Source organism: Typopeltis vanoorti, chromosome 3 (assembly GCF_054136105.1).
Source record: "Typopeltis vanoorti isolate ZY-2024b chromosome 3, IOZ_Tvanoo_1.0, whole genome shotgun sequence".
NCBI lineage: Eukaryota > Metazoa > Arthropoda > Arachnida > Uropygi > Thelyphonidae > Typopeltis > Typopeltis vanoorti.
The window spans coordinates 174,248,922-174,262,473 of record NC_143551.1 but is presented as its reverse complement, the minus strand read 5'-3'; the positions used below and the strand labels follow the sequence as shown (position 1 = coordinate 174,262,473).

General features: G+C 38.8%; 1 protein-coding gene across 1 annotated transcript in view; it reads right to left on the bottom strand.

Annotated features, from left to right (window-relative positions):
• Window positions 1-12,399: 12,399 nt before the first annotated feature.
• The window catches only part of LOC150108750 (uncharacterized), a 48,289-nt gene continuing 47,136 nt past the window's right edge, over window positions 12,400-13,552 (bottom strand). Inside the window, exon 11 of the mRNA XM_090390516.1 lies at window positions 12,400-12,590. Within this exon, the coding sequence (XP_090246642.1) occupies window positions 12,400-12,590 (191 nt within the window). The remainder of the gene's footprint in view (window positions 12,591-13,552) is intronic.

Below are 13,552 nucleotides of genomic sequence, written 5' to 3'. Positions count from 1 at the left end.
CATTTGAGGCCATTTGGTGTGAGATTGTGGCTAGCAGAACTAAATATACAATTGGGTGCTGCTATCGACCAGATGATGGAAAAGATGGTGGTCAATATGTACAAGCAAATAGAAGAAATGAGTGGAAGGAGGGTGATTATTATGGGAGATTTCAACTACGGTCGCATTGATTGGAGTGAGGAGAGGACAAACAGGAGGAAGAAATTGGAATTTATGCGGTTATTAAAGGATAACTATCTGCGACAGCATGTAATGGAAAATACTAGGGGTCAGAGAGTGCTTGACCTAGTAATTACATCTGAGGATTTGGCTGTAACAAATATGACCACATTGCCACCTATCGGTGAGAATGATTATTGGGTCTTGACTTGGAAGGTGGCTAAAGGTGTAGAATTTTCAATTAAGACAGGGTACATGTGGAATTATCGGGCTTGAAAGTATGACAAGCTTAGGAGTTTGATTGGTTCAGTGCCATGGCATGTACAACTGCAAGGACTAGAAGTCCATAGTGCATGGGAGGTACTTAAGAAGTGTTTGCATGAAGCAATGGCTGACTGTATACCTAGAGTTCAAATAATAAATCAAGTAGGGGTTAAATGGATGAATAACACCATTAAGCTTGAGCTGCAAAAAAAGAAACAACTATGGAGGGAATTTAAGGAGAAAGGTGACCGGCAGGCACATGAATGGTATAAAGCTCAGGCTAGAAGGGTAACGAGTGTGGTAAGAAAAGCAAAAAAGGATTACGAAAGAACATTGGCCATGTGCAGGCTAAAGAAAATCCTAAACAGTTTTTTTTAGATATGTAGCAAGCAAAAGGAAAAAATGTACATGGCAGAATGATTTTAAAGAATGCCGATGGTAGGGAGATAACTGAATCAGTTGATATAGTTGAATTACTGAGTGAGCACTTTGCTAGAATATATCATCCAGGTGGTGACATTGCAAAAACGTATGTACCAGTAGATTATACGGGAATTGTGATGAATGAAGTGGAGGTGAGTAGTCTATTGCATAACCTCAATGTCAATACATCTGTGAAATTGGATGGTATACCAGCTCGTGTTGTACGAGAAGCAGCTAAAGAATTGTCAGTACCCTTGACCATTTTGTTTAATATGAGACTCGGGTTTGGGTTAGTCCCGAGGGGTGGAAAGAGGGAAAAATAATTCCACTGCATAAAGGTGGTTCCAAGACTGCTGTTGTAAATTACCGACCGATTAGCATATCAGGAATCATTGTCAAGGTCTTAGAGATATTAGTCAAGAAAAGAATACAGGATTGGATAGATGAAAATGGGATATTGTATGGGGGACAACATGGTTTTGTGAAGGGTAGATCATGCCTCAGTAACTTGCTCACGTTTTATAACATAGTGACGGCTGAACTGGATAGGGGTAATGGGTTTACAGTAATACTACTGGACCTTGCCAAGGCTTTTGATAGGATACCACATAGAACCATAATCAGTAAACTGGAGCAGATGGAGATAGATATAGGGTTGGTGAGATGGATAGGAGGCTGGTTGAAGGAGAGATACCAGAGAGTGGTTTATTCAGGAGTGGAGTCTAAAAGATGGCTTGTGACTAGTGGAGTGCCACAAGGCTCTGTTCTTGGACCACTGCTTTTCAATTTGTTCATCAATGATATAGGAAAGGATTTGAGAGGAAGTGTTCACTTGTTTGCTGATGATGCAAAGTTGGGTAGAGCAATTATGAGTGCACAAGGTGTCAAAATTTTACAGGATGATTTGGATAGTTTGGAGGACTGGGCTAGGAAAAATGGATGTCAGTTTAATGTGGCAAAATGTAAGGTTATGCACTTTGGGGTGAAAAGAATAGCAGCAGTATATCACATTGGTGGAACCGTACTCCAGGAGATTGATGAGGCCAGGGAATTGGGAGTGTTGGTGGATAGGGAATCGAAGTTTAGGGGGCACATTGCAAAAGTGACTAAAACAGCTCACCAAATCACTTGGCTTCTGAAAAACACTTTAACATGCAGAGACAAACACGTTGTTGTTCCTCTGTATCGAGCCTTGATAAGACCCCATCTGGACTACTGTGCCCAGTTATGGGCACCAGGGTTTCTTCGTGATGGGGAGGAAGTGGAGAGGATCCAGAGACGAGTGACCAAGATGATAGCAGGTCTGTGGAATTAACCTTATGAGAATAGGTTGAAGATTTGTGAGTTGCAGAAATTGGTCGATAGGTGAAGGAGGGGTGATATGATTGAGACATTCAAATTACTGAAGGGTTTCTATAAGATTGATCCAGAAGATATTTTTGAAAATATGACTGCTGGTGGGAGGACTTGGCGCCATGAATGGAAGCTGGGCAAGAGCGTGGTTGACAAGGGTGTTAGAGCTAGGTTTTTTACTTGGAGAGTAGTGAATGAGTGGAATAAGCTTCCAGAGTCTGTTCTGGGTGCTACGACCATGAATGAGTTCAAGGCAAGGTATGACAGAAACTGTGTGAATGTCAAATAGTTGTTCTTGACATGATGTTAGGGCCTCCCTCGATGAGTCTGTCGACTCCTTGGAGTTGCCCGGAATAATAATAATAATAATAATAATAATAATAATAATAATAATAATGTCTAAGGCAATATGTAATATAGGGAACAAGAGGTTCAACAGTTTTGGATTTGATCATAGCTTCAGAAGAATTGCTAATAACTGAGATGACATCTCTCCCACAAGTTGGAGAGAGAGACCATGTGGTTTTGACTTGGAAGATGAATAGACATGCAGGAGTATCAAAGAGATGGGAACGTATGTGGAATTATAAGGCAGGTGATTATAATAGTCTTAGACATCAACTTGAGGAAGTTTCATGGAGGGAGGAATTGGAAGGCTGGGATATCATTAATGCTTGGGAAATTGTGAAGGAATATTTGTTAGGAGCAATAGTAAGCTCTATTCCACAAGTGAAGAAGAGGACACAACTTGGAGTAAAGTAGATGACAAACAATATTAAATAGGAACTCCATGCGAAAAAGAGGCTATGGAAGAAATATAAGGAGACAGGTGAAGAGCAGATGCATGAAGAATATAAGACACAGGCCAGGAGAGTGAGTAGTATGGAAAAGAAGGTGAAACTGGAATATCAGAAGAGATTGACCCTAAGATCCAAAGAACAGCCTATATAATTTTTTTAGCTATGTGGCCTGTAGGAGGAGAAATGATTGTGAAAGGATGACATTGTCTGATAAAAATGGGAATAGAGTGATTGATGCAGAGGACATAGTGAAATTGTTCAATGAACACTTTATTGGAGTATTTCATCCTGGAGAAGTAAATTTTAATACTAGAAGGATAGGGCAGGTTTGAGCTTTAGAGGTTCAGGAGGAGAGCGTGTTCCAAATACTGAGTACTCTGGATGTCAGTAAAACTGTGGGACTGGATGGTATTTCAACAAGAGTTTTGAGAGAATGTGCTAAAGAACTGACAGCTCCTTTGACCTGGCTTTTCAATGAAAGTCTGGCTATGGGAAATGTATCCATGGAATGGAAGGAAGGTAAGATAGTGCCTTTGCATATGGGTGGTAGCAGATTGGAAGTGTCTAATTATAGGGCAGTTTGTGTGTCATCGGTAGTTGTTTGGAGAAATTAGTGAGGGACAGCATTGGACATATGAGGGTAATGTTATCTGTGAGAGTCAGCATGGTTTTGTGAAGAGACCCTCTTGTTTTAGTAATATGCTAGCCTTTTATAATAAAGTTAGAAGAGCAGTAAATGAGTGAAAGCCATATACTGCCATTTTCTCGGATTTATCAAAGGCATTTAACAGAGTGCCATATGATAAGCTGATATTTAAGTTGTAGCACATGTTTTGGATATCAGGTTGGTCGACTGGATTCAGGATTGGCTGTCCGATTGGTATCAGAGGGTTGTGTATGGTGCAGCAGTTTCAAGGAGGCAGAAGGTTGCCAGTGGGGTCACACAGGGCTCAGTAGTGTGCCCTATATTGTGCAATCATCTTACCGGCCATTATGGATCAAATAAGGATCCTCATATGCTTCGTATCTATCATATATTTCAATGTAATATCAATGGTATTACAATTTTAATATGCACTTCGCATCCATGATAACCTCAACGTCTGTAGATGTCTTGGCCGGCAGCGTGGTTAACCTTTATATCAATGAACTTGTCAGTGGATTGTAGGGGGATATTCAGTTGTTTGCTAATGATATAAAGCTGGGAAGGGTTATTAGTAATAGTGCAGATGTGGTAGCCCTGCAAGAGGATTTGAATAAGCTAGACAGATGGGCAAATGAATTGGGGGTATCGGTTTAATGCAGCAAAATATAAGGTCTTGAGGTATAGGACACATCGGTGGGATGCTGTATACTCTATTATAGGAACTATGAAATTTAGGGGACATATTGCAAAGGTGGTGAAGGTAACAAAGAGGATTGCTGCAATTATGATAAGGACGCTGACCTTCAGAGATAAAAGAGTTATCATTCCGTTGTATAAGTCCCTGATCAGACCACACTTAGACTATTATTCTCAGATTTGGTCGCTAGGATTTTAAGGGGATAAATTAACTGTGGAAAAGGTACAAAGGTGGGTAACAAAGATGGTTTTAGGACTGTACAATATTAGTTATGAGGATCGGCTGAGGGAATATGGATTGCAGAGTTTGGTCCAGGTTTATGGAGTTCTTTTGCTTGGTTGAACAGTTGGAAGGAGCGATGACAAGAGGCCACCCCTGGATGTTGTGAACGGAAACTCTGAGCAAGAGGGTGAGGAGTGGTTTCTTGGAGGGTGGTTGGATTGCCTGATAGAGTGGTGAGAGCGAGAACGGTCAGTGAGTTTAAGGAGTTGTATGAGAGACGCTGCGTTTCCTAGGAGAGACCTCCCTGGTTGAGTCTTGATAGACTTTGTGTTTCTTAGGAAGGACCTTCTGCAATGAGTCCTTCGACTCAATGGAGGCCTGAATACTAATAATAATAAGTTAAAGTCTTCCTTTCACTGATCTTGCATCATATTATATAGCGGACATAACTATAAAATAAATAATCCTCTAATGCGTTTTATGCACAGAGAGAATAATCAAAACAATTTTATACTAACATTTTTGGAACTCACCCGGAAGTGAATATCCACCCTTAGTCGCCGGATAGTAGAGTTCATGGCTATCGATCATTTCAAAGTGTTCGGAATGAGAGGACAGCAAAAAATGTCTCCCAATTCGAGTTCTTAAAGCTTAACTAGTTTTTTTTTTTCTGTACCATATTTTATTTTTCACCCTCATGGAGATGAGGGTGAAAAAAGGTTATTTCTTTACAACAGTAGTCCACTAATTCTGAACTTGCTAAAAAAGTTTAGAAAAACTTTGCTTTTTCTTCTTTCTCCTCTTAGCAACCAGAACTAGAGTTATATAACGTTCTATCCAATAGCAGTATGTATATGGAAATAATCAAAACCAATGAGAAACAATAAAAAAACATTACTCATTGGTAATAATAATGATAATGATAATAATAGTTAGTGTTTACTCGTATTAATAATAAAAAAAATCTGGTAACGCCTTTTTGTTTCCGTATAGGGAGTATGCGAGGCCGTTTTTAAGCCCTATCCAACTTTTGGAGACTGAGTGGGCAGTTCAATCTTCACTGATAGTCAATCAGAGATAGCTGGCCCAAGGCTATCACTAAATAATCCTCACGCACTGAAGAAGGCGGCTAGTAAGTTCCGCCATCCAGTGGTCTCTAACCCTAACAATATATTTAATGTCTGAAAATAGTGTGGGTTCGACGGCCGATTTTCTTGAGTTTACGGGACGAAAAACCTGAGTTTCCGGGAGGAAAAACCCGCTAGTCCGTGCCAGAGATTGACTAACTCTTGAACCGGCCGAAAAGGTTTAGAAAAGGCTTAGAAAAAGTTCCTCTAGTCGGCGACTAGATTCGCACGCCTTTCATCGTGCGGTCAAGCGTTGTAGAGTGCAAACGCCACTTCTACTGAGCTACACAGGCTCGTTACTCGTATTATTATATTATTATTACATAACACCTCCAAGGAGTACAAAGACCCATCAAAGGAGGGCACCTACTCTACAGCTCTTCGTCTCCACCACTCCACCAGCCGCAACTACCTTCATCATCTACACCAACGCCATCTACCGCCGACCACCACCACCACTAGTATTTTTACAAACAAACATCCATGCTCACGGCAGAATTCGAACCCGCAGCCTTTTGATTGGAGAGCGGATACACTAACCACTCTGCCAACCAGGCTGGCATACGAAAATGGCGATTGCATTGTCGACTTTGACATGAATCTTGTACGATATTATATTCGCTGTCAATTTAACAAGCTGTGGGATAAAAAATGAGAGGCCAGTGTTTCTGATGGTCTACTTTCCGCGAAACAAAACTTCAGAATGGAGAAGAATATCAGTCAGGTCAGATATTGCGGATTCTGAGTGACAATAAGAGGCCATATGTCTCACAAGAAGTACCTCACGTTTTGAAAAAGTACGCATGGCGAATGTTTTTTCGTACTACTGATATGATCCGTCCGAATTTCGATCTCTTCTTGTTTAGTTGAAAGAGTGACTCTGTAGGAAATGTTTCACTACCATAAATATAGTTTTCTGCTGAAGTGATCCAGTATATTAAAAACATCAATAACAGTGATTTGTTGACAGAAACGAGGGACTTACCCAAAGTATTGTATTTCGGTTGTGTTGCAATGGAAAGCTATCGTAGGAAATAGTGAGAGGAGAGAATGATATTATAATGAACACTACTAAATTTGTTTTGTTTAATACGTTTAACGACCGAAGCACAGTATATGGAAAAAGAAATATGTTGATGCTTTTCTAGAACAACTGCACTCCTTCGGAAAAATGATGAGAAAAGTTGGTGCAAAGTACCAAAATGTAATGAAAGAGGAGAAAAGTGGAGTCGACTTGATTGATCCTGAAGCTGGACAATAAAGGATTTTAAAAAGTAGTTCCTTGTGTTATTTTTACAGTGTTAGAAGACAGTGAGGAAATGAACATTGAACACTGCCAATTATAAAACCTACTAAAGAAGTATACAGTAGAAACAGTACTTCTATAGAAAAGTGATTGGAGAGACCCATTAGGAGAGAGAGGGTGTTGTCTATTAGCCAGACTTTACTCTTCTGAATAATTGAAGCCAGTTTTAGGGAGATCTGTGATGTCCAACTTCAATATGTGAGCAGCATTCACATTAATTGGATTTTGGAAAGGACTCCTAGTGTTTGGAAAATGAAGAACATATAGATATTGTGTTTGAGAGAGGAACGATTAGAGCTGTAAGGAACCAAAAGACAAGAAATGTGATCATGTCTGACATATGGTTGGCAAAGTTAAGGGAATTGAAATGAAAGAAAGGTCTCATTTCTCTATTCCCTTCTCTTACCTTGCCTTAGAAACCAAGAGGATGCCTAACAACTGCTTTGTGTATTGCATGGAGAGACAGGTAGTTAAGTAAAACTTAACTACCTATCTTAACTACTTGTCGCATTGTCGAGATTATTATTATTATTATTATTATTATTATTATTCCTGATACCTCCAAGGAGTCCGAAGACTCATCGCGGGAGGACACCTACAACTGTCTCAACCACTACACCGAACCTCTACTACGAATCATCTCCATCAACGCCATCTACACTACCACCACACCTAGTATTTTTTTTTGTCTGTAAATTGCGTGTGTTCTGAAGGGCCGATTTGTCTGTATGCGGGATGAAAAACCCGAGTTTCCGGAGGGAAACCCTGCTACCTCTGTATGAGATCGGCTAACTCACCTTCGATTGATATCGTCCAGATAAAGATTCCTCCCGAATCGAACTTAGGCCTGTTTCAATCGAAGTGCGCAATGTACCGTCGTTCTTCCAATTGCGCTACGGAGGCGCGTGGTTGGGAGCAGCTGGTATTCTAGAGGTAGATGGATCTATTTGGTTATTACCAACAGCAAATATCTCAGCTATCACATAATTAAATATTCTAATCAACCGGCGATTTCCAAATGATTTCGGCATCTTTACAGAAGTTTATGAACACAAAAAAATTAATTAATTGGAATGTAAATGGGCCCAAATGAGTTGAATAAAACCATAAGCAAAACTCAAATGACGAAAAGTGGAAAATAGCAAACACATTGATATCGAATATCGGGAAAGTGTAGAGTTTATCATCATAACCACATGCAAACTTTTATATGTACCACCATAGTAAGGAACACTGTGGTAGCACAAAATGATTAAGCTTGAATTATTACTAGCTTTCTATTAATAAATTATTTCCAAATTAATCTACTTTTTGTAAGGCGTTATTATAGTCATATTTAAAATTTGAATTTTAAATATGACTATAATTTCACACATCTGTCTTGTTCTGTGAAGCTTGTACATGCCTAGCTATTCAGTACGTCAAAACCATATGCATGACCACCCTCCTCAATTGGTGGTAACATGATGACATCTATTATCACTACATGAGACAAAATTATGAAAATATCTTAAAATATGTATTAATTGATCTTCAATCCAGAACCTGAAATAGACGATTTACGATATGTATTTGCATCATCTTTTATAATGCGCACAAACAAACGATCATTCAACGACAATCAATCAATCAATTACATCTCATCATTGTATGTAATGGATTGCCATTAATTAATCTTGAATAAGCCAAATGTTGCAAAAAAATGAATACATTTTAATTGTCCAAGGAAGTAAGTGGGATACTTTTAGCCCTAACTGTTTGAAGAAAGTCGGGGGAAGCCAGACTCCACCCTTCAGCCTTCAGTGATGGTTGAATTGAGGGTTATCAATAATCCAAACCTTTCGGGGAGGGGGGGTGGAGAATACAGTAGACAACTGCTCCATCTCATGGCTTTAAATTCAAAAGATATATTTGATGTAAAGAATAGTGTGACTTACTGTCACCGCAGATCTGAGATCCCCCGAAACTTCTGCGCATGGAAGGAGGAGGCAAATCCATTCCGATAATTGGTTAATTAATGATGAGTTTTTAATATTATACGTCGGAAAATTAGCTTTTCTTTTATGAAAATAAATTCTAGTTTTTAAAGTGGTAACTATTTTCACTGTACGACAGTTGGAAAAGTTTACGCATAAAATATGTGAATTCGCATGTTGGTGACGAATTCGTATATCGCTTTATTCCTTTCTCCCCTTCAACACGAATTGACTCTTCTTGGAACTGTGCCAGTCAGGGTTCTCGCATGAGTGGTGGACAGTATATGGTCAATTTTTGAACTGTGGGGTAAAAACCAGATTTTTTGAGAGGGACAAAACCCTAATTTCCCATGCCAAAGAGATAGATTAAGACAGGAAATAGCTGAAGAAAGGACTAGGAAAAAAGTATCTCTAGTCAGCGACTGAATCGACCCTATAACAGACTTTCTTTGAGGAAAATGGAAACAAACACCATATCTTTGCGATATACTGACGCCCATTTGCTTTTGTTTAAAAGAAGGGGGAAAAAATTAAAAATATCTCATCAAACAGTTCACAGGATAAGGTGGTCAGCCCTGCGCCCCGGTGTATCCTATGTCCGCAGTGGTGTTGACTACTCAAGGCCGGTTTGCCTGCTTTGCTGGATGAAAAACCAGCAAAGCAGGCAATGGCTGAGGAAGATCCTTCAGCTCTTCACGTCACCGACGGGAATCGAACCTCGGACACTCCGGTTGCGAAGCGCACAGCCACTAGGCTAACCGTGCGGAATTAAAAATATATCCAATTGATTTCTAGAATGTAGAATACTTTCCAAGTTATCGACCAGCGGATATTGCGTTCCACATGGTCCCGGATATGTTCGATGAAATTCAAATCAGGAGAATTTGACGGCTATGGAGCATATGAAAATGCCAATTGATGAAAATAAACAAACTTAAGCAGAGTATTTGAACAGGAATTCTTCGACAGCTTTTCAACTAGTTCTGTAAACTTTTAATGATGTTTTCTTAATTATTAAACTTTCTAAACGGAACTACGATCCATTACAACTCATGATGCAGATATATTATGTTCGTTAATTATTGTGTGTGTGTGTGAGAGAGAGAGAGAGAGAGAGTTCCAGCTGGTTTGCCTGTTTTGTGAGGTAGAAAGCCAGAGATTCCTAGAGAAAAATTTTTCGTTTCATAGGTTATCATCTAGGAAGCGAAGAATCATTATCGGGGCTTTTTTTTTTTTTTTTAAACTGAAGGTGAGTTAACTATTCGGTTACAGAAATGGACGGGTTTTCTTCCCCAGAACCCTGTTTTTTTCATCTCACAACCATTTGAACCGGTCAGAAGAATACACAATAATATTTATTTAGGTATATGACTATCAGCCATATCCCAAAATTATTGGCTTATGCTTACATAAGTCAAAGTTGTTGGCTCTAAAGACCTGTAATTACCACGAATTATTATTATTACTGCAAAATATACAGATGATGGGCAAAAAAAAATGGAAATAATGATACGTTTCGATTAATATGGCGTTGGTCCGCCCTGGGCGTCTAGTACAGCCAGTATTCTTCTGTAGAGAGAGATTCTGTCAGTGCTTGGAACTCAACAAGAGGAATTTTACACCATTCGTCAGACAGAAGCTGTATCAATTCGCCTTTGTTCTTTGGAATTAGGAAACGTTGCCTGAGAGCTCGCTCAAAAATGTCCCATAAATGTTCTATAGCAGGGGGCCCACAGCGTAGCTCTCGATTTGCATGCGGCTCGCGGCTATTCACGATCTACCAGGAAAAAATAAACAAAAAGAGAAGAGGAGACAACAAAAAGAGGAACAAAATAAAAAGAAAAGAGAGAGAAAAACAGGGTCAATAAAAATTACTGCAATAAAAAAGTTTAATTCGAAACACATTAAATGAAGTCTACTTTGAACAATTTTAAAGTCGAAACACAACAATTTTAGTTTACTTATTGTTTACAATTTTAGTGTACCAGTAGAGACCATCCTTATATCCATTTTCTTAATAAGCTCCTTAAAATTAGGCGTATAATTAATCAAAAGCAGTTCTTACAAGCTCGTTACATCCTCGTCATGCGCACACTCACTTACTCCTGCACCATCGCATCGGTCAAAGGTTGCAGCTCTTCTAAGTCTTACCAGATTTATCTTGGCTCCAAAAGGACGTGTAGTTGGCCACCCCTGTTCTATAAGTCTAGCGATTGAGATGGCCATGGTACACAGGACGCCTCACCGTCATGTTCCGCAAGCCACTATGTGACCATATTTGATAGATGAATGGGAGCATTATTTTATTGAAACGTGGCTGGCTGCGTAAGAGAAAAGTGTGTCAACATGGGATGAAGATGATGACTTATGATTGAAAGACAACGGGCAGCATCCGCTCTACCTTCTAATATAGACCCAAACCATGCCATGAGGATGGACCCCAGACCATTACTGAACCACCAAAACCTTTCCCAGTTGGAAACAAGCACTCTGGCTAGTAAGTTTCCTTCGGTGACGTCACATGTATTCGTCCGTTTGCCCAAAAAGTGTGAACGTGGATTCATCGGACCATATCACATCCCTATACTGTGTGTAATCCATTGCCTGTTATCTTTGCACCATTGGACACGACGACATGCCTTGAAGGGGATGATCAAAGGCTTATGTAAGGCAATCCGACTGTGATATCCAAATCTGTGTAGTTCCTGGCGCAGAGTTTTTGTTGAAATGGGTTCCTCACAACTGGTGATAAATTTTTCACAAAAATGGAAACTGTATCTGTGTTTGGTGCATCGTAGAGCCGCATTGCAACTACCGATAACGCGACCCGATAGCTCAGTGTTTCCATTTTTTTGTCCATTACCTGTAGTTTTATGTAGTATACCAACTACGAGAATATGAAATATTTCAATACAATTTTATGCAGTGTATTATTTCAGGGGAGAAAGTGCATAATTACTAAGGAAAATAGTTTTTAAGTGTATATTATTTCTGGGAAAATTTATTTCTGGTAGGTATGTGCAATTTCTATTCCTTAAGCTACATATACTTTTTAGTACATCTACACTCATAATGCCCTAAGAACCCATGAGTAAATAGCCAATGACATTTAAACAGGGGCACTCCTAAACTGAAGCAGGCAATATAGCTGTATTATAATAGTTTTTAAGTCTTTTCAGTATTCGAAAGTGGCTAATACCAACTCATCCAAACTAGAATAGGTTATTTTACTAATAAATAAATAAAATAAAATAAAAACGAGGAACAGAACGTGTATTTTGACTAGTTACATGAACTTTGATGTTGCCGATTTTCGCTACTTCAAGGAATATTTATATCGCTATATAGAATTAGAAGAGCAAGTAATATCTTTCGAAGAATAATTTATTACTGACACATTTATTATTTCGTTTATTAACATCAATTTCAGTGGTTTCTGGCAGAATAAAGCATATCGAAGTTTCTGTCGGACATCCCTTGTAATTTGTCTCTCCTTCGTTTTTGCCATAGAAGCGTCCATGCAAGAATCAAAACCAGCTGAGCAAGCAGAAAAAGCGAGGAAGCAATGATGAGGCCCACTAAGTTGATACATGCATTGTCTTTTCCGGGATGAACACCTAAATGAAAGAAATAAGTTCTGATTAGATATTAATCGAGGTATAATATGTGCGTGTCACTGTAAATAAAAAAAATGCAAAGCAGTACTAAATACACATAAATATAAAGACAATCTTCTACTCATGTTCAGTAGAAACAGCCATTTATAATAAAACCACAACATAACTTTTTTAAAATATATTTCTGTTTAGTATTTGTTAAAGAGTTATTTTCATCATAACCTTCATTACCTTGTTCTTCATAACAACATATTCTCATTCTGGACTCAACTATTATAGGTATGATATATATGATAACATACTAAATGATATTAGGTATGATATTCGGTGCAGGATTAAAACATAAATAGGTAATTAATTCATTCTGTATCCAATGTTTCTAAATCATATAAGTGTATCATCCAGGTAGTGATTTTACAATTGCTAATGTTACAAAGATGCATATCTACACTGAGGTAAATGAACGGGGGGGTCAGCATATTAAAAAATATGAATGTGAATACAGCAGTGGGACTGGATGACATATCAGCCCGTGCACTATGTAAATGTGCAAGATAATTGACATTACCCCTGACAGTGATTGTCTCAGCTAGAAACTCAGTTCCACTCTCTAGAAACCTTTCTAGAGCTGAGACATGAATGTTTCAGCTCTAGAAGGGTTCCAAGGGAGTGGAAAGAGGGCAAGATAGTACCATCGCATAAAGGTGGCTCCAAGACAGAGCTATCAAACTACAGATCTATTTATATATCGGGAGTGGTTGTTAAGATTGGAAAAGTTGATGAAAGGTAAAATACAACAGTAGGTGGATAGGGATGCGATATTCTATAGTGAGTAGCATGGCTTCGTAAAGAATAGGTCCTGTCTTAGTAACTTATTCACATTTCATAATAAAGTGACAGCAGAATTGGATAAAGGTAATGACTACACCATAATGCTGCTCGACTTTGCCAAGGCATTTGAC